At 34.5% G+C, this 22621-nt stretch overlaps 2 protein-coding genes across 5 annotated transcripts in view; one reads left to right on the forward strand and one right to left on the reverse strand.

Annotated features, from left to right (window-relative positions):
* LOC110443640 (focadhesin-like) overlaps positions 1-1213 on the forward strand; it is a 364600-nt gene extending 363387 nt beyond the window's left edge. For all 3 annotated transcript variants that reach the window (XM_021487984.1, XM_021487985.1, XM_021487983.1), the window contains exon 40: positions 991-1213. In XM_021487984.1, coding sequence (XP_021343659.1) covers positions 991-1076 — 86 coding nt within the window. In that variant the 3' untranslated portion in view covers positions 1077-1213. The remainder of the gene's footprint in view (positions 1-990) is intronic.
* Positions 1214-1622: 409 nt separating this feature from the next.
* Positions 1623-22621, reverse strand: LOC110443651 (E3 ubiquitin-protein ligase arih1l-like). 2 transcript variants are annotated; one of them, XM_021488001.1, is made up of 14 exons: positions 22067-22621; positions 19337-19404; positions 18256-18343; positions 17884-17958; positions 16737-16885; positions 16045-16111; positions 15640-15746; positions 13120-13234; positions 12634-12764; positions 11857-11914; positions 11211-11294; positions 9948-10121; positions 9082-9194; positions 1623-8365 (listed from the first exon to the last, which is right to left on the reverse strand). In XM_021488001.1, the coding sequence occupies exons 1-14, from the start codon at positions 22280-22282 to the stop codon at positions 8278-8280; spliced, it is 1533 nt and encodes a 510-aa protein (XP_021343676.1). In that variant the 5' UTR covers positions 22283-22621; the 3' UTR covers positions 1623-8277. The 2 variants fall into 2 exon arrangements, with proteins under 2 accessions (XP_021343676.1, XP_021343675.1); XM_021488000.1 differs by having other exon boundaries at positions 17884-17961.

The raw sequence follows: 22621 nt of genomic DNA on the forward strand, positions 1-22621 counted from the left end.
CACAGTGAAACCTGTCTAATCCGACAGCATGTGGGGTGTTATACAGGTCAGACATTGAGGTCTTATTTCATAGTTTATTACGGGAAATGATATTACATCAGTTTGTTGTGTTAAACAATAGACAGAATGTCGGAATACTGAGGGATCTGATTTGACTGGTAACACTGTTTTTGAATTAGGTATTTTAAATTACTAAATTATCCAACTTCCAAGGCAAGGGCCTTCAATTATCAATCCATCAAGATGGGGGGATTCAGTAATAAACTTTCATGTGACCAATATTTTAACTGTAAAATCATGTTCATTGAGAATTTTCACAAATTTGTATGTTATGCCTATACAATTAACATATACTTATTAACATATTGTTAACATATGGTAATATATTTTAACTAGGTAACTCAGATTTTACACCTCATCAATTTACATAAACTTGAATAAGCAGAATCATAATCTTGTGCAGTAATTAAAGTGCTGAATAGGATTACCACTAGTTTATGTGGGTATTAACCTCCGAAACCTCCAATGATAGAGATCTCCCTCTTTCCACATTTCCAATGAGGGAGAAAATGCATTAAATATGACTGAAACTGCTTTGCTCAATTAATCCTTTCCTTTTTATGCATCAAAAAACTCCAAAAAGACCCAATTAATTCAGACACGTCTATTTTGATAATTACATGGACCCTGCAGTTACTAGGAGTTCATTTGACCACAGGATGTAGATTTTGGGTTTGTGTTAGTATGGACTTGAATGACGGAGTCTCGAGGGAGATCGGTCAATTTTGGTCAAAATGAGGCAGTCTCCCTCCTAATGAAGGAGGTTTGACAGCTTTGTTACAAGATATCACATCCTAAACTCTCTTTAAGACTATATATACACGAGTTTAACATTACTGATAAATTGATTTTGAAGCATTTGACCATTTTCGTTTGGATTGTAGTAGTATGAAATTGTACTACTATACATTGTATTTGGTTTACTTCCAGATTCCCTGCAGATTTTGAGACATTCTACCACCTTCAGGAAGCCCACCGTCTGGACCGAGATTTATGATACTGTGCAAGTGAAATAACAGAATCTAACAATTTGTGTTGAAAGACATTTTTTAGCTGCCAATTATTGATAGGTATCCATGACATAAGCTTTCTAAATGAAATATGTGAAGTGAAACAAATAAATGCTGAAGAGACATGTGCCTTGTTTACTCTTTACGATCTCGTACCTGCCGTTACGTCACTGAAAAAAACTATTTTCCAATCTAGCTTCATGGCCACTACTGTAATTGTAGAACTTTCAGACAAAACACTGAATTGAAAATCTTTTTTCGTATCATTTGTCCCTTACTCTGTGTACATCAGTAAGGCTGTGTTCATTAAATCCAGAACATTTTCCTTCTGACCACACTCTAGACCTCTATACTGTAACCACCCTGTGGCCCTAAAATCTTTATAATGTAAGGCAAGCCAAACCATTTACTGTAAAACCTGAGGCAGTGCTAATTATACAAGAGCAGATTGAAATGCTACACTGAATTTACATAAACTGCCAAAAATTTAGCAGGTGAAAATAGGACAGTTTACATAATCTTCACACTAGTTAGAAAACAGAAGGGCGTGATGATTTCAATTATCTTTATTAAATAACACTTTATCACAACGTACATGATTGTACACAAAAACTTCTCCTGAAAGAAAAAACCCTCATATTTATAGAAAGTCCTTGTTGTCCAATAACACACACATTCTCTTGCAACCCTAATCCGTAGCCACGTTCTATTTTGAAGGAAAAGCTTTTTATGGACCATACAAAGCACATGACATTGTGTAAAATAGCTTTTTATGGACCATACAAAAGCACATGACATTGTGTAAAATAGCTTTTTATGGACCATACAAAGCACACAACATTGTGTAAAATAGCTTTTTATGGACCATACAAAGCACATGACATTGTGTAAAATAGCTTTTTATGGACCATACAAAGCACATGACATTGTGTAAAATAGCTTTTTATGGACCATACAAAGCACATGACATTGTGTAAAATAGCTTTTTCACATCTATTTTGGCGCCGTATTGTTCAACAGAAATCACTGAACATGTCCATCAACTTTTATCTCTTGGAGAAATTTGGCAGCTCCTTTCAAGTTTTGATAGTTTGTTTATTTGGTGTCAACACAATACATAAAGCATACTAAGTGAATTGTTGATGCCTTGAAGCTATTATCTTCAATAAAAACTTTATTTTGCTTACACAGTAGCTATTTGCAAGCACAGATCACATTTTGATTTCTCTATATTACATGCAGTGTTGCAAGAATGCTCTTTCTTAACTCAGACTTCCATAGATTGTACAATATAGTTTTTCAACATTTTCAGTCAAGCGTCTTTTTGTCTTATGTGTGCAAATATCAAATGTGAGTTTTGTATTTATGTTATATAATGGTATGGAAATTCTTTTCCAGAAATATATAACTATATATATTTTGCATTATAATAACAGAAACTTCAATCTATGATCTGTTATGTCAATCAGCTGGGATGAGAAACAGTCATGCATTTGTGGAGAACATTCAACAGCATTTTAGTTGTGTGCCTTACAATAAATTACCATGCTTCCAGGCATTTACAGTGAAAATCATGCATATCCAAACTTTCTGTGAATACTCGTATGATATATACATTTCAATTATCTCTAAACTATTGCAGGAGTTGGTGTATTATTGTACTTCAGAGTCGTCTTTTAACATGTAATAATAATATTCTTATACAAATTTTTCTTATGAGTTATCTCCCTTAAACATGTCGTATCTCTAGTTGAAGTCTTTATAAAAGTCGACCCGTACACATTCACCTGTAACCTGTTAAACTACTCAGTGGGACATGACCACAACCACCGCTCAATACATCTAACAATCATCTGGAAAAAATTGACCATTGTTTTAGAGATTTTTCTCAAAAACTGTTTTGCTGGGCCAAAAAGCATAATTTTATATATCTAATCAAGACCAGCGGTTTGTGTTAAATCACCTCAAATATCTCTTGAATTTGATGGTAACATTGCTATGAAAAGATGGCCACAACCAGTGTACTTTACTATTTAGGTATTAATACTTTTTGGGTAAATACTGCCTTTCATACACAGCTATGTCACCCGACGTAACACCTACAGCTTTATTGTCTAGACCAGACGGTATAAATACTGTAGGTGTAGGATTCTCTTACAGTGAAACATGTTTATAAAGAACTCTAAGGGACTAAATTGCCACGATATAGGTGTAATTGGTCGGAGAGTTTGACTTTAAGGTTACAATTTCTTGTCGGGGTAAACAAACAAAAGGACTTAAGTGCTTAAGAACAGTTTTGAGCACATTCACAGTGGAACTGTTTCTCACTATACTCACAAGTGATATAAATTCCAATTAGGGTTGTCAGTGGATCTCTCCTCTCGGATTTATCCACACAATAACACAAGTAATGCATGCTTCTTGTGGCTAAATGTTTTGTTTTGATATTGTTCGATGCACAATACATATTACATTTAAAATATAATCTACAGTGTAGAACATGTTTTTCTTCTCCTTTTAGCACAGAGTACATTGTTTAAGTAAAAGGCTAATTTGAGGTTCCGCACCTGGGCCTAGTTGTTCAAAAAGTGATTAGCTTAATCAGTGATTAGCGCAAATATTGTTTTTTGTGTATCTTTAAAACACAACCATTGAATTAGTTACAACTTTTCAGATATCAACTATTTAGAACAGTGAATTTACATGCAAAATTGTGAGATTTTACCTTGCATATTGATGGAATGATTAAAGGTTGAAAAAAATTGTCATTAAACTGTGATTAGGCTAACCACCTTTTGAACAACTGGGCCAAGATACTAATAAACTATCGTGAAATAAAATATTTCATGAATAAAACAAATTTACGAAAAAAAACATATTATCCAATTTGTATATTTTCATCTTTGACCTAGAAGTGACCTAAATACCTGAGAGGAATGCAGGAATAGTTGACTTTGTTCATTAAAGCATCTCCACATATATTTGACCTAGAGGCAAGGGTCACAGTGACCTAATTACAGTACACTGTAAACCTTCTCTAGATGATAGATACATTTCACATTTCAACATTTTTTTTTAAAAGTTGCAACGTGGACAAGATTTCCCAGTGAATTTTGTACTAATTTGACTTATTAATGTGAAGGTCACTGTAACCTAATTAAAGTACACGGCACACCTTTCAGGGTGATGCAGGTACACTTAAAAGTTTCATTACGATACCTTTTACAATAAGTCCCTAAGATTACATTAAAAGGACTAAAGAAGACAAGTACTAAAACAAGGTCAAGTACTAATACAAAGTCAAGTACTAATACAAGGTCAAGTACTAATACAAGGTCATGTACTTATACAAGGTCAAGTACTAATACAAAGTCAAGTTCTAATACAAAGTCAAGTACTAATACAAAGTCAAGTACTAATACAAGGTCAAGTACTAATACAAGGTCATGTACTTATACAAGGTCAAGTACTTATACAAGGTCAAGTACTAATACGTCTTGAAATTATTACTTGCTGCTGAGCCAGAGTAGGTTATTTAAAACTTGAGGAAAATCAGTTACAAAATCCTAGCCTCAGACTTGAGATAACCTTATATACAAATAACAGATTGTGTTGATCATCCCAGTATACAGGGTCAAAGGAATAATTAACTATTTGAAGCAGTTATAATGGCATTCACAGTGAAATAGTGTGTAGATTTAGTTCATCATCAGGGTGCAATTACGGCTTTAATTCCTCATTTTACCAACAAACTATCATGATGGACAGAAATACAGCTATGCAAAGTTTTATGCTATTTTAAGTTGCACAATAAAAAGGTTTTAAATTCGAATAAAAAGAATGAACAACAAACAAATAAATCATAGCATAAATTTCTTATTTCAATCTTTAAAACATATATGAACAAGAGATACTTTGTTTCTACATAACAAAATTTTTACACCACAAACATAAACAGGTTTAGGTGACAACACGTGTTTTGAAAACCATTTTTGTAGCTATGTGTACTACAGCTTAGATTGGGGAACGGAGCGGTTGATATTAGGTATATTTGGGTACAGAAAATGTGTAAGTAGCACGTAATTTAACACTGTTGAATCATGAAATAAATATTGTTAATTCACGCAAAGTTTTAATTCTGAAAAAAAAATGTGAAGACAAATATCTCTTGATATGAATCATTTTTTTCATATATAGTGGAGTCAACAGATTTCAAAACAAAGTCTTGAACTTTTGCAATTGTTTATATTTATAAATCAATCTTTTCTTTTATTAATTTCAGAATGATCCAATACTAATTTTAGAAACACAAAAAAATAACGGATTTAATTGCGACATTTTCAACTTTATATAACCCTGACCCAGTATACCAGCCAGTGTATTTACCTTAGGAAACGATATCAACAGACTGTAGAAAGTCCAGCTAATTACATAAAACCAGGCCAATACTAAATCGTTCAGAAATAGAGGAATATTTCTATCAATAAAAGTTTTAATACGAAAATCAATTATTTGACGACTTTAAAAAACTGACAGCAACATAGTTTAAAAGAGCTGAAGCCAAATTTCAATGCCAAACACAGGTGAACTAAAATTAGGGATTACAACATAAATCTCCTGTTTGATAACTAAGAATATCTTGAGCAGTTTTGATGTTGTCTGTAATATAATTTACTGGTGTCAGAATTAGGCACGAACAGACCCCATTCAAAACAAAGTCTCCTAATATAATACAAGCAGAATGAAGTGGTAGGCATACCTTTTAAAACCCCTTTGGTTTATAGCTTTTTCACACAGATTCACTCTCTCTAACCCACTCACAATATTAAACACATGCTAAATTTCTACACATTCATCAATGATCTTCTTTTTACACTCCAAGGAGTTTGTTTGCCAAGCACAATCAGAGATAACATAAAATTATAAATGTTATATTAGCAGCTTGCTGGTGATATTGCTAAAAAAATATTTTTGGTGAAATATTCTCTGGGACCCCTTTATTAATTTCATAATGAACATTGAGTCGAATCCTAGGTACCTGTTGTAACATTATATTTATGGAAGATTTGAGAACATGAATTTCAATGGAATAGGTTCAGGCATGTTGGAAGGTTTAATGGCAATTAAACATCACTGGCTCATGCAGGAAGTGCTTTCTTGTCTTAATTATTCAATAGTGGACACATGCACACAGCCCGTCTGGGTCATCAATGGGAGGTTCTCCTCAAAATATCTTCTTTCTGAAAACAATACATATATGTCTTTCTTCCCCTATAAATTGATTGGACGTTCCTCTGAGGATGAGAGCAAACCATTCAAATTCAAAAGGATAAAAGCATAAAAATTAGGAAATCAGATTTAATCTATATTCACAAATGAGTTTTACATGTGACTGGATTGTAATTTTAAGATGAGATGCATGAAACCTACTCGGTGAGGAAGCTGACAAGTGACTGTACCAAGGGTTAGAGGACATTTCTATTCAAAGCCAACATCACGACAACATGGAAAGTAGAAGCATGCTGCCTGAACGCCGACAACACAAACTTTGACCCGTTACCCTCTATATTAGAAGCATACTCCGTTTAAAAGCCAACAACGCTGCAACACCTTGCATTAGAATTTGTTACTAATTTAAAAGCACAAAAAAATATTAGTTTCACTAGGCAAATACATGCATACAATTTGGTTTTTTAATTCAAAACTTCCTTTATACTGTTACCAGACTGGTAATAGCTGGGACAGTTTTTGTGAATTTCGTGAAATTTGATACATTGACCTCCACAAGTGCAGTGCTAATTAGGTTCTCTCTTGAGTTAACTCGTTAATGTGTGGATGTGCATTTATACGATGGCACCAACATATAAATACGGAATTAATTATAACTGTCTGATGTGTTAATACAAGTCTGTCCAAAGGACTGATAATCTTACATTCAACACGAAATCAGAATAAATTAAGTGTGTACATGATAATTATTGATATACATTCCGTCAATTCAAAAGCTGAATTTCAATTTATTCAACATGACTGGTAGGCTCCATTTCCAGTTCAATATGATCAATTAATAGAAAACCCAAATGTGCAGTTTAATTTTATTCAGACCTGTTGCTTATAGTAAAATTTTGTAATAGAAAAGGGACATCAGTATTTTGGGAAAACTGAGACAAATTCATTTATACGAATTAATTAGTGCAATTTATATGCTGAACTTCACCTTAATTCTGTATTAGGTATAAGTTAAAAGTTTGAAAAAAAAATGATCTAAGACAGTGTTACAATTATCTCCAGATACAGATGTGTGATACCAAGTGATTTTCCCCATCAAATTGACCAAGCATTCTTCAAAATATCTTAAAAGCTATTTCAGTATAGAAAGGAATAAATACTAACAGTTACACTAACATATTGAACTTAAACAAATATTTTCTACACACAAAGATGTGTCAAACAAAGGTGTCTGTATACATACGATAAATAAAAACAGGATTTATTATTGAAAATAAAATTTGATTTGATGCAACATATGATGAATGATTATCATGAACAAATAAAAAGGATATTTAAATACTATATTTCCGTACTTGTTTAGGGAAACATCTTCCTTGCATTTAAGCACGCAAAAAAAAAAAATCAGAACAAATTACCTTTCATACATCTCAACTAAATAAAATTTGTTTTTTCTTCAATTTTTTTTCCATCTTTACGCAACAAAGATAGAATTAAATGTTTGGTTTGAATTCTACCTATGACATTGCCGACTTAGCAAATCACAATACGTTTCATCCTTGATTATTTCTAGAATCCATCATTACTCCCAAGAGAGATTTAAACACTCGTTGCTCCCCACAGAGATTTAAACCAGACTTTCATAATTCATAAGCATATATTTTAATGTTATATACACATATTCCACATACGCATCCACGTTCAGATGATAAAATCAATTATCAATGGCGCGAGCATACAAAACACACAGGTTATCACTGACGGGTTCCAAGGATTGAATTATTACAGTATTACTGACGGTCCGACCAAGTGCGTATCCAACAGGCTTTCCATATATATTAAATCTTTTAATATTATATGAGTTTGTACAAACATTGGGTTCTCTTTGGGTCCATGTTTCACTTGTTAAGATCCAGTAGCCCTCCCCCTCGGTGTGTATCAGTGGTTCACAGAATGACATCAAACTTTGGGTTGGAATTTAGAAGAAATCGTGATACTCCCACAGTTCCTTCTCATAGCCTTCATGTACATGGTCTAATAGCACATTGCGTCTGCTTTCACAGTATCTGAAGACCAAGGTAGAAAATGTCTATTAATTCATCATTCCAAAACATACTATTTAGATGGACAGAATGCTTTGTCTATCTTTAAATGCAATTTGTTGTCAGTTAACACCTGTTCATGTCATGGCAGCCCTAGTTGGAAGTCTAAGGTTTGTCCAGAATAATTCCCACCCATAACTACAGAAATACTAGTAATTTTCTAAAACTCCCTCATATTTCATAAGAAAGGCAACATATCAACTGTGGCCAAAGGTTCCAACGTGTGTACACAATATTAATACCCACTAATCTGATTCTGTCACAAGTAGCTACATTACATTGGCCCTTAAAGGAGGGGAAACAATTCTTTGTTTTCTCCAGATCAGTCATGTTTCACGGGGGCAAGGTTTGTGGTTAACATGAATAATCTCAGGTAAACAAAGAATCTTGTTTCCCTATTGCAAGGGCAATAAATACCTAATAAAACAAAAATAGAATGTTATCAATCATCGTTGTCTTCTGCTTTAGTCACTCTTAATTCCAGTGTGGTGTCTCTTGCTAATGTTTCTAGAGAGGCTTTAAATAAGGTAAATATGACCTGGGTAACATGAGCACTCGAGGGAGACACACTGTTTTATTTCCATGTCATGTGATTAATATAATCCAATCAGATATGCTGTTACATGGATGAGGCATAACCATATCTTATGTTGAGTGGTAAAACATAAAACAATGTCTACCTGTATTTATCTTGTACTTTCTGTTTGATGTCATGTAGCATGTCCGACGTGATATCCCGTTCTAAATACTCGGAGAGCTGTTCTGTAGCATTTTCTAGATCCTTCTGGTTATCCTGAAAACAAACCAGTTATAATACAACACCTCCGTCCAATAGTAGGCATTTCATACAGACCTTAGGCATGTAATGATTGTGAATATGGATTAATTTCCCAGATTGACGATATTGTGCAACTCAAAATTTTCTGGTGCAATATTTATTGGTGGTGACTTATACCTTTACAACTTACATCATTGATACAGACCACTGAGTGTGACTGTTATACCTTTACAACCTACATCATTGATACACACCACTGATTGTGACTGTTATAACTTTACAACCTACATCATTGATACAGACCTCTGATTGTGAAACTCTTTTCAAAATACTGGAGCAGTCTTTTAGAAGATGCATGTGGTGAATATAGATTACTTTCTTATAGGTAGTTTCAATTTATCATGATACAGCAATACTGAGCACTAGTGCTGAGTATCATGTACACACTATAAAGCATCAGAGGATTATCAATTTGTTAGAACATTAGAATTGCACACTGTATGCTAAATAGTTTCCCTTTACTCTTTGCTAACAAAAAAGAGGTAAATTCAACATTTGACAGATGAATACAGACTCAAGTTTTAACTTTGGTACTCCTTATAACATAACTGAAATACATTTTAATTTCATGTCATTACAATCAAGATCACAAAATGACATCTTATGGGTACATGGCTTAGTTCTTGCCAAGCCATCCATCACAAACAGGACAAAAATTAGACAACATGTCTTACAAGATATTGTCATCTAATTTGGACGTCACCTCACCTCAAATATAATGGACTGGTTGTTCTTCTTTAGATAGAAGGCAAAGACATAGGTAAACATAAGTGTCTGGCGACACTGACAAAGCACATCCACGGCTTTCTTCAGGAACTGAACCTCAATCCAAGACATGTGTTGTTGCATCTCCTCCATCTTCAGCTTCACGGATGTGTACAGCTGCAAATGAAACAGGATTTCTTATTGTCACTTACTGGATTCTTACAACTGGAGGTAAACAGCACTGATCTTCAGTATGAATTGATCTTACAGAAATCAGATCTAACAATAAAATGTATTTGAAGAACAATCTGTAGTACCCAACCAGTAAAAAGGGTGCAGTACTACATGTATATATACCTTGTTTTGATCACAATTCAATTTCTAAATTTTGGCGAAAAGCTCTGCTTTGCACCAATGTCTTCATGTACTAAGTTTTCTATTTTTAGATCAGGGTCCGAGTTTATGAAACCGTTCTCATGCTCAAACAGGTTCTGTGCTCAAGCCCAGTTTCTTGTTCCGTGATAAGATAATTAAATTAATATTCACATTTTGTCGATGAATTTTGAGTGGTTTGAACAGACTTGGAGTTAATACTGTTTCCAATATCTAGATTTGACTTGTTGACAGTATCATAAGATTTATGCAAGTTACAAGAAAGCTGGTTTCATCACAGAATCCATGCTTGATTTCATGAATATGGGCCAAGATGTAAGATAGGCTGCCAACAAACTCCAAATATGATATGGTTAAATGTAAAATCGGGTTACAGTGATGTACTACTCATAGTGATCACTCAGATATTCCAGAATGAACATGTATGAATACGAGCTTTACACTCTATAAAGGTCCAAGGTTAAATTGAGGTCACATTGACCTACTTTCAGCAAGTAACACACTGCCATCCAAAGATGTGCCCCTGTAACAAGTTAAGTGCTATTAATATTTTAATTAATACAAACGTTATGCTCGGGGGGAAAACATATTGATGATAGCAGACAAAGTTTGAAATGCAAAATACAGTGAGTTTAATTGAGGAAAAAATTCTTGGTGTCATAAGGATCTACTTTTGAAAACAGTTTCATAAAATTATTCATTTAGTTAGTTTCATCCAGAGTTCTCCAAGAGAAGCCAAAGTAAATCTGGGTTAGGGTGATTTTGGAAGAGGAACAGTTCACTTCTCCCAGTAACCAATATATATGTAGCGTCGATGTGACTCCACTATTACTCAATATTCTACCATTACCTTACAATCCACAAGTGACTTACCTTGTTCTCAAACTTGAGACTCTGCATGTGGTTCATGTATCGATTGCAGTAGAACAGGTACCGCTGAAGCTGCCCTCGCGATTTCTGTCAGAGATTATAACAAATTGTGTAAGCTTTTTACGACCATGTGAAATTCAAATTCATGTGAAACAAAATCATATCAAAGTTCTGATAACCCTTAACACTGACATGTCAAGTTCTGATAACCCTTAACACTGACATATCAATTTTGCTTCTTTTATACTTTGAGTGCATAACACATAAGGCAGTTACTTCAATAAAATATCCTTACTTAGTGAACTATTAATGACAATATGAAAACTTTTTCAGATATGATTATAACCTTTTTTTGAGAGTTGATATTACAACACATTCTAATGACATGTTTTACTATTTAAATGCAGAAAATTTTCTGAAAAATGGGCTATATATATAAAGCAGAATCTACAGCAAATTCCAATGAATTATAATTTCCTGTTAACTGAAATTTGCCTTGTTGGAAGGCCATAATAATCTGATTTCATTATTTATCAACAGTCCCTCCCATCTGTGGTCTACCACAGAAAGGGAGACAACTTGTAAACTATATCTACCACAGAAAGGGAGACAACTTGTGAACTATTAAGTCTCTAATAGTGTGTCCTACCTCCTGATTGTCTCTGGCTTTCTTTGCTTCGTCTTCATCATATCTGTTACAGTTATACCTGTGTAGTAGAAATAGAAGGATTACATTTCATTTAAGTCACATTTATTTTTGACTATATTAACCCAATGTGACAAGCAGGTACTGGCCACAGGTAGGTGGTTTTTCTCTGGGATTTCCGGCACGTCATTTAATGACCATAGCTATTAATAGGACATAAAACACAAACATCCAAACAAACTTATTTATGTAAATGAGCGTAGCAGCCTTCAGATCTTGACAATTTGAAGTTACACCCAGAAGTCTGCCCAACAGTTCCGGTTCTTACAGACCATTTGATAAATATGTCGTCAGACTTAACAAGAGGATCCATGAGGCTCCCAGGGACCTAGACACACCCAGCAGAAGTATGCCCAACAGTTTCTGTTCTTACAGACCATGTGATAAATACGTCGTCAGACTTACCAAGAGGAACCATGAGGCCCCCAGGGACCTAGACACACCCAGAAGAAGTCTGCCTGACAGTTCCGGTTCTTACAGACCATGTGATAAATATGTTGACAGACTTACCAAGAGGATCCTTGAGGCCCCCAGGGACCTAGATACACCCAGCAGAAGTATGCCCGACAGTTCTGGTTCTTACAGACCATGTGATAAATACGTCGTCAGACTTACCAAGAGGAACCATGAGGCTCCCAGGGACCTTGACACACCGAGAAGAAGTCTGCCTGACAGTTCTGGTTCTTACAGACCATGTGATAAATGCGTTGACAGACTTACCAAGAGGAACCATGAGGCTCCCAGGGACCTAGACACACCCAGCAGAAGTCTGCCCGACAGTTCTGGTTCTTACAGACCATGTGGTTACAGCCGCCATCCTTCTCTATGGTCACATGACACTTGGGACATTCCTGGAGTAAACAAAGTCACTTTTTAAACACTGTAACTTTTCTTGATAAAAATTTTGGCCAGAAAAGTTTGATCACAGCCAACATACTGAACTATGTGGAACTCATATATATAGTGTTTATTTTTGGAAATCTTGTATGATCTTAACTTGAAACTAAACATCATTAATTTTCTACTATCTTTCAACAGGGACCTGTGCATTTTTTTTATTGTATTTCATAAACAACTCAACATTATTTATGATCAAACTGCAGATGCATTTATAACACCCTATTGATTCTTTCATTTTTTTTCTTTGTGGGGGTGGGTTTCAAATCAGGAAAACAACACAGAAATGTAGGTGCTGAGGACTGTCACCTTTGTATTGGCTGCTATCCAATTTGATGTTTCACTATCGTCATCACATTTCTTTATCCACTTCCTTAGCCACACACATCTCACCGGGTCATGCCAGTTCTCACCACAGGCAAAACTGAAAATAAGCAACAGACCGTACTTACCCAGGGTGAATGTATTACAAACCAATCAACGATGGGTACCTCAGGGTATCAGAACCTCTCATGCCATATGGCATCAACTAACAGTGTAATCAAGAATTCCTTACATCCATGTTCAATAAAACATCAAGTAGAGAGAGGCAACCAAGCCAGTAATATCATAGTTAACCAGTTCCAGGGGATTTTTCGCTATATATAAAACCGGTTCAACATAGTTCTGTTGAAGTTACCAGATCAGTGAAAGTTAAACATTCTGTTAACGTTACCAGATCAGTGAACGTTCGACATTCTGTTAACAATACTAGATCAGTGAAAGTTCAACATTCTGTTAACGTTACTAGATCAGTGAAAGTTCAATATTCTGTTAACATTACTAGACCAGTGAAAGTTCAACATTCTGTTGAAGTTACTAGATCAGTGAAAGTTCAACATTCTGTTAACGTTACTAGATCAGTGAAAGTTCAACATTCTGTTGACGTTACCAGATCAGTGAAAGTTCAACATTCTGTTAACGTTACCAGATCAGTGAAAGTTCAACATTCTGTTAACGTTACCAGATCAGTGAAAGTTCAACATTCTGTTAACGTTACCAGATCAGTGAAAGTTCAACATTCTGTTAACGTTACCAGATCAGTGAAAGTTCAACATTCTGTTAACGTTACCAGATCAGTGAAAGTTCAACATTCTGTTAACGTTACCAGATCAGTGAAAGTTCAACATTCTGTTAACGTTACCAGATCAGTGAAAGTTCAACATTCTGTTAACGTTACCAGATCAGTGAAAGTTCAACATTCTGTTAACGTTACCAGATCAGTGAAAGTTCAACATTCTGTTAACGTTACCAGATCAGTGAAAGTTCAACATTCTGTTAACGTTACCAGATCAGTGAAAGTTCAACATTCTGTTAACGTTACCAGATCAGTGAAAGTTCAACATTCTGTTAACGTTACCAGATCAGTGAAAGTTCAACATTCTGTTAACGTTACCAGATCAGTGAAAGTTCAACATTCTGTTAACGTTACCAGATCAGTGAAAGTTCAACATTCTGTTAACGTTACCAGATCAGTGAAAGTTCAACATTCTGTTAACGTTACCAGATCAGTGAAAGTTCAACATTCTGTTAACGTTACCAGATCAGTGAAAGTTCAACATTCTGTTAACGTTACCAGATCAGTGAAAGTTCAACATTCTGTTAACGTTACCAGATCAGTGAAAGTTCAACATTCTGTTAACGTTACCAGATCAGTGAAAGTTCAACATTCTGTTAACGTTACCAGATCAGTGAAAGTTCAACATTCTGTTAACGTTACCAGATCAGTGAAAGTTCAACATTCTGTTAACGTTACCAGATCAGTGAAAGTTCAACATTCTGTTAACGTTACCAGATCAGTGAAAGTTCAACATTCTGTTAACGTTACCAGATCAGTGAAAGTTCAACATTCTGTTAACGTTACCAGATCAGTGAAAGTTCAACATTCTGTTAACGTTACCAGATCAGTGAAAGTTCAACATTCTGTTAACGTTACCAGATCAGTGAAAGTTCAACATTCTGTTAACGTTACCAGATCAGTGAAAGTTCAACATTCTGTTAACGTTACCAGATCAGTGAAAGTTCAACATTCTGTTAACGTTACCAGATCAGTGAAAGTTCAACATTCTGTTAACGTTACCAGATCAGTGAAAGTTCAACATTCTGTTAACGTTACCAGATCAGTGAAAGTTCAACATTCTGTTAACGTTACTAGATCAGTGAAAGTTCAACATTCTGTTAACGTTACCAGATCAGTGAAAGTTCAACATTCTGTTAACGTTACCAGATCAGTGAAAGTTCAACATTCTGTTAACGTTACGAGATCAGTGAAAGTTCAACATTCTGTTAACGTTACTAGATCAGTGAAAGTTCAACATTCTGTTGACATTACTAGATCAGTGAAAGTTCAACATTCTGTTAACATTACTAGATCAGTGAAAGTTCAACATTCTGTTAACGTTACTAGATCAGTGAAAGTTCAACATTCTGTTGACGTTACTAGATCAGTGAAAGTTCAATATTCTGTTAACGTTACTAGATCAGCAAAATAAGTTCTGACTACACACTGGTGACTGGTGATAATTTTGATATCCAGTATTTACTGGAGACTAACAAGCAACCAAACAAATTATTGATTCAAACATTCACTTGCTCAAAAAAGTTTTTACAAACTATCGACTATATACAGTGTCATTATTGGGAAAACTCCCTTCATAGTTTACACCAATCTTATTCATTTTAGGAGATTTTTCATATCTGAAACAATATTTACAGACTTTTTTCTTATCAGAAACAAACTGATTTGGTCACACAAGGTGTTCCTATAGCAGTAAATGGTGTTCTACTTACCAGAATGTGTGACTACAAGCACAAGTTACTGGTCTACAGTCGAAGTACCCCACCTTCACAGCATGGCCACAATCTGGGGCAGGGCACCATCGTAGTAGTCTATTACACTGCCAAACAGATAACACTCAATTAACCCATTTAAACAAGGGAGTACACTATAAAGAACTTCTTTTTTTTTACATTTTCCATGATTTTTGTTTATGGTAGTGAATTGTGCCTTACTAATGAAATATGTGAAGAAGTAAATAGCCGATTACATTATTTGAACTAACAGAACAGTCTGTCAATATTAGATTAACTGATGCAATCACAACTAAATCAGGATACAGGAAGTTAAAACATTAAAGGTTTTACTGTAATGTCATTGAGTTTAGCCAACACTGTTGTTGATTACATAAAACTTACTTCTACAAAACTGTTTGTTATAAGATGTTGGTACTTCAATTTCACTTTTCTATCCTTGACTAGTTTCCTGGAATAAAAAAAAACAACAGATATAATTCTAAAATTATCAGAGAATGTGAGAAATCAACATGTGACATTCATAATTTTTTAAAAAAAGAGGGGTTTTTCCCTTTAAAATTTATCATTAAAAAAAATACACAAAATATCTGATGTAAAGTTTGAAACTACTCTTCAATTTAAGAAATCATACCTGTCTATAAGACTGCCCAGAAGAGAAAGAGCAAAGTGTTGAGAGACAGGTTGTTTGTACAGAAAACACCATTTGAGACAGGGAGGTGTTCTATATAGGCAGATGGTCTTTATAGACAAATTTCATTATCATGGTTTATTTTGTCTGAGGGTTTTCTTATGCGAAATCAATTCTGTATTTAAATAATTTAAAAAATATTGATAGTTGTAGATGAGAATATTCTCAAAACGATTTGAAAGAATTTTGTTTTTGTCAATATCACACAAATATAGCACTATACATTTTTCAATGTGAAATTGCAAACACTTAAATTAAATGATTTCAAAATATGAACTTTATGAATAGTGGTCCCTTGTAATTCTTTTACTTCCAATTGGTATGGGTTCTGATCAACAATGTGAATACCAGTCGACCTGAATACAGAAACATGAGGATAACTTACATGACAGTGGCATCATCTACATAAATATCACAACCATACGCAGCACAGGAAATAGTTTGACCTTGGCCTTCGTCTATAATCTTTGATGTGAGGTAGTCTGTCCAGCATGGTACACAAAACCTGTGGCCACACTCCAACCCTGTCATCTCCTGCAATGGACATCATAACAATTCAGTCGCCATCATTCTCTCCATATTAAATCTGTCTATGTTTACTTAATACAAACTTAGCTCTAGCAAACATGGTACACGTGCAGAAAGAGCTAAGACATGAGATTCATACCCAGATTTTTATAACTGGCGTTCAGTGGAAAAACAGCTAGAAATGCCCTGAATTTATTATTAGGATAAGCAATTTTCAAAAGTTATTTTTATTTTAACTTGGCACATTTTGCCATTGTTGACGCTAGTTTTCGTAGGGTTCAAGTCCTTTGAGGTCAGACATATGCTTCATATTTAGGGGAAAGATATCATAAAGAAACTATCAACGTGTGAACACCTGATTTGTTATATACTAGAATGTATATATAAAATTTACTTCAAAATTCTAGATTTTTTTTGTGAAACTTAAGCATACTTCTCTTCTCCCGGTTAGATAGAAGAGAGCTAAAAGTCCAAAGACAGTCCATAGAGTGTAACTACAGGTAGGTCACCTACGTTTGATATAATGGTGTAGTGTCTACATGTAAATTGTTTGATGAGAGAGCTGATTACTGGTATCAGGCTAAATACAAAGTCTAACCAAGTGAAGATGTCATAGGCCAATGGAAAAGGCACATGATTCATGATTCATTTAAGCTGCGGGGGCATAATTAATTTTGATCTTGAAAGACAGTGGGCTATATCGGGCTTATATTAGTGAGGTATATCTTTATGCACACTACAACCAGAGTTTGTCAAGGACCTTTAATGCATGGAGTTTATATTCCAAAAAAGTCAATACCAACATATCGATATAATCAAGCCTCCAAACCACAATAGTTTTACCCCTTTATCTGAAGAGACGTACAATTATAACCTTTTACCAGGACCATCTACATACCTCTATTCCATATCCGATTTACATCATAGACTAATATAACAGGCCATGCACCAGCCATTACGATGGATTTTTTTTACACATTATAGAAATACATGATGATAATTACCACAGCGACTTTGCCAAAATAACAGATCTCACAGGTAATTTCCTGGCTAGCTGCGGCTGATGCTGACCTCGTCATCTTCTTAGTCAAAAGTAAACAAGAGGATAGTTAATACATCCCAAAGGCATATATCAACAAGATTGATAGCAGTTATATACAAATTCAACACCATAAATGATACTGAATAAGATAGAAATAATTTGTCATTACCTTTTTCAATTGATAATTAAATTGCCTATGTAAAATTAATTCTTATTCTGGATTTTTTATATATTTTTAATAGTGTATGAAACACTATTATAGGTATGTAAAAATACTTGTTCATACACAGGTCCAAATTCCACACATGATACAATTTCCAGTCTGAAATATTACCTTAGCAGGCCTGCCTGAAGAGTCTTTCCTGTGAGGACTGACAACATGGGCCTCGGAGAACAGTCTCTCTTGGTCACCATCATAATACCTGCAAGTCATACACATTGTAATATAAATTTGAATTGGGCATGGTTTTCCATTCAATATATGGGAGAGAGTCCATATATTTTCATTTTAGTGTTTGTTTGAGGTTTAACATTATTGGACTAGCTTAGGTAAAGTTGTCAGTTCTCGGTCCCTAGTGACATTTCATGATCAGCAAACTGCTATTGTTCAGTAAAAACATTTAAATTTCAAGAGTAATCTGCCCAGCCGACATCAAAATATCCTTAACTGATCATGAGAAAACGACTTTTTCCAAACAATCTCATTACTCATAACTATGTGAATGGATTTTTCCTGTTTTTCTTTTTAATTTCCACCTTCTTTATTAAATTAGTAAAAACATTTTAAAGGGTCGAGGCATACAAACGCCAATGTTTTTTATTTTCTTCAAAAGAATGCAGCATTTTCTGAAATTATTCTATTTAAATTATTCAGCATTTATATGTGGAAAACTAGGAAATTAAATTTTCCTCTGCCAGAAACAGAATTTTATTTAATTGGAAACATGTCAAAACGTAGGAACTGAGCCAAATTTTGATCATAACATATATACTTCCAATATATATTTTTTTTATTTCTAACTGAATATATATATATAGTACATTAAGGAAATAAAACATCAGTTGAATGTCATAAGATGTAGACATTAACATCTGAGGTGTAACCCGAGTCAGAGGCATACAGGTATTGAAAACTGTGTGTTCAGAATAACATTTTTTAAAGTGAAATTCATCTTGACAAAGGGAACATACAAAAAAGGATAGTTCTGTATTAAAAGAAGCAGCAGCAGTACCAATGATGAATTCTAAGAGTCTTTGAATCACATTTTTGTTCTTATATATATCATTTTACATACTAGCATGACCATTGATACAATGTCGGAAATTGTATCTATATATATAATTCAATGAAAATATTTTCTTTACCAAGACTTGTATGAACTAATAATGAACTAATTATATGTCAAACTTTTCACCTTTCCATCAATTTTTCTTTGTCCCATTTGAAATGATTCAGCAGAATCCTGGTTATAGTTGATGGAATCTGAAAATCAAGACGCAAAATATATCATTAACATAAAGTTAAAACACAGAAAATACAGGAAGTGGGAGATCCAACGTCCAACAACCTACTGATAAAGTTAAAACGTGTTATACTGGCAACCTTTCCAACTGAAAACGAGGGAAAAACTGTGTCCTAACCCTAAAATATCTTTAAAAGTGTTTATGACTTATTGGATAGCTATCCATATATACACAGATCTGAGAATTTGTTTTTGTCTTACATTGTTGATCCCCTAGACACCTGCATTATCTAAAACATTTATGGATCATTATCAATGCCCAGTGATCATGGTAATATGCTAATTATAAATCGGTAAATGATTTATCTGCAATATTTACAAGCACTGTTACTGGTATGTACAATATGATTTTTCAGTTAAATAATGATTTTTCAGTTAAATAATCTTTTTTTTTATATAAGAATAAACGAAAATATTCTGTGCTTGAAGTGGTTATTTTTTTTCTACCAGTTCTACTCGACTTGCAAGTGAGATCATCATTAAAATCAAACTGCAAGCTCAATCTGACAACCATATAAGGGAACTTACTTCTGGTTTTGATAACTTTAAACGAACTAAAATTACTTGCATGTTTCCTAGTTATTATAATATTTTTATTGGTCTAATAGGACATTAGAATAAGCAGAATCCACAGTACTATCTACTTATATATGCAGCAATCTTCATTTCTTTTTCATTGTATTGTTGAAAGCTATATATATATATATGTGGGATCGATATCCTGCACCATGTTAAATTCCGTTGTTTTTCTAAAAATCAAAAATCTTTAGTATACAACTCAAGTCTTGCATGTAGTTTTATTTGTTTGTTTTATGTCCTATTATACAGCTATAGTCTGTATAATCACTTAGGATGTGCCAGGTTGTGTAAAGCAAGAGTTTTCGGAGAGAAAAACTACTGAGCTGTGACCAGTACTTGGCGACTTCCCTATGTAGGCCTCGAACCTGTGACCCAGTGGTGGAGGGCTGGTGGTAGCAGAATGTCAGACGCCTTAACCACTCGGCCACCACAGCCCCTGCATATAGGTCGGCCACCACAGCCCCTGCATATAGGTTTAATACTGGGTAAAGTGGGACTAGTATTTCACTTTCAAAATGGCTCTTAACAGGAGGAAGTACATGATCATTGTCAAGACTATATATTCAACTCAACTCAAGAATGCATGCAATTGATATGTTTAGGGATTAACATCCTCACAACAGGCAGGGTCATATGAGGATGGGTGCCTAAGGAGGCACTACTGGAAATAGAAAGTAGATTGAAAAGTAAGAGGACAGGAAAGATAGGAAACTTAAAAGATCTTAAGTGTTGCAATGGGGCAACTGATCAATTTTGGTATCTACGATGTCCTCTGTTGTAGGAGACACAGAATTTGGAGAAAACCCCCGACTCTACAGGGGCCCCTGCATTAGTCGCTGTTTAAGATAAAAATGAAGTGGAATACAGCAGATCTATTTATAACGGGTTTTGCAATTAGAGAATAAAGATAAACATTCGTTCATCCCTATTGTTAAATTTGCTCTACCATTTTTCAGTAGTGTAAACTATGTTGAGTGCATTTATGTCATAGTTTAAATGATTGCCAAAAAAGACACTTGTCAAAATACAACATCATAATTTTTTAGTCCGAAAATGAGACACTCTTTAGCAATTTTGTAGCCAAGTGGCATTCTCAACAGCATATAATTCCTCAAAACTGTGTTCTAAAAAATTTCCTGACAGTCACATTGCCTAAGACTTGCATGCTATTGTAAAAAGTGTATCAAGATGATGAAAAAAACTCAGTCCATGATTTGGAAAACAAGGTACACAGGTGTAATTGATATCTGGGTAGTAGTAGTAGTAGTAGTAGTACGAGAAATAGTGATAAAGATATTGCCGTTGATGGGGCTCGAACCCGCAACCCTTGGCTCTCCAGCCCGATGCTCTACCACTAAGCTTAAGGGAATTTCCCTACAGGTGACGCTTGTAAGACAAAGTAATCAATGCACATCTTTTACATCATACAGTCAAAATTATCAAATTTGAAAACCAAAACTTTGTCATGCAATTTGACCCCTACAGAATATCTTTTAAGTGGGGACTCGCGACTCCCTCTAGGGAGATTAAGGGGTCAACAGGTTAAAAAGTAGACAAGTTTTTTGCTCAGCCTAAATAAAAATTTAAAACACAACTGAAAACATTCTTCTTAACTATCCGATTCTACGTCATTAATATGATTACCTCAATTAAGTTCTCAGTCTTTTCTTCTGAGTGACAATTAATAATAGTACTATGGTAAACCAACAACAGCAGCCTAAGACAGGATTAGCCAGCCGAGTAACTTAAGTAGTGGAAAGCTAAATTTAGAACATGATGCATATTCCTATTTTTCTTTAATATATTGGTCTTGAATTACTGTATTTTCCTAAAAATCTTTATTCCTGAACTGACAAGAAAAATAAGACGCAATACAACAATTACCTTTGTGTATACAACTTTTTTCGTTCCAACTGGCAAACACTTAGAGGACAAAACGGAGACACATTATTGATGAGATTTTGTTCCGACAAAAAAATTGGGCGAGCCCGTAAGCTTTCAATCAGTTGTCGACGGAATCTAAAAATACCATGAAAAACCAACCTGGACAACTGCATTTACTTCTTTTATGCAATCAACCATAAACTGGACTATTTGATCCGCTGTAAATATTTCGTATGGGAATTCTTCCGATTCATGTTTTTCCTGTGCGGTCGACGGTTCCGTTTCGAGTCCCATATCCACGAAATTATCATCGCCATCGCTTTCTTCCTCCTCCGACATCTCCTGGTAATCGTCGAATTCATCATCTAGATCCATGGTTACAATTTGTAATATCAAACCATCAATATAAACGTAATTTTCATTCCATTTTGGTGGTTTGCAACGAAATAGACAGACTGCCTTTCTGGTCGTATTTACATCTGTGACGTCATCTTCGGAAATGAAGTGACCCCCAAGGCAACGATGAAATATACTCAGACCTGCGAATGTGGCTTATTTTCAAACTTGCACAACAGTTCAGTCATATATAATCTGTTCAAGCTTTATATAATGACAAAATTTGGCTATAAATAGATAAATTACTCTCATGGAAAGGATTTACGGAGATGACATCATCTTCGTAGTTTGTTGTCTCCAAATTAGAGCATTCTGGGA

The sequence above is a fragment of the Mizuhopecten yessoensis genome, unplaced genomic scaffold, assembly GCF_002113885.1.
Source record: "Mizuhopecten yessoensis strain PY_sf001 unplaced genomic scaffold, ASM211388v2 scaffold716355, whole genome shotgun sequence".
Classification (NCBI taxonomy): Eukaryota; Metazoa; Mollusca; class Bivalvia; order Pectinida; family Pectinidae; genus Mizuhopecten; species Mizuhopecten yessoensis.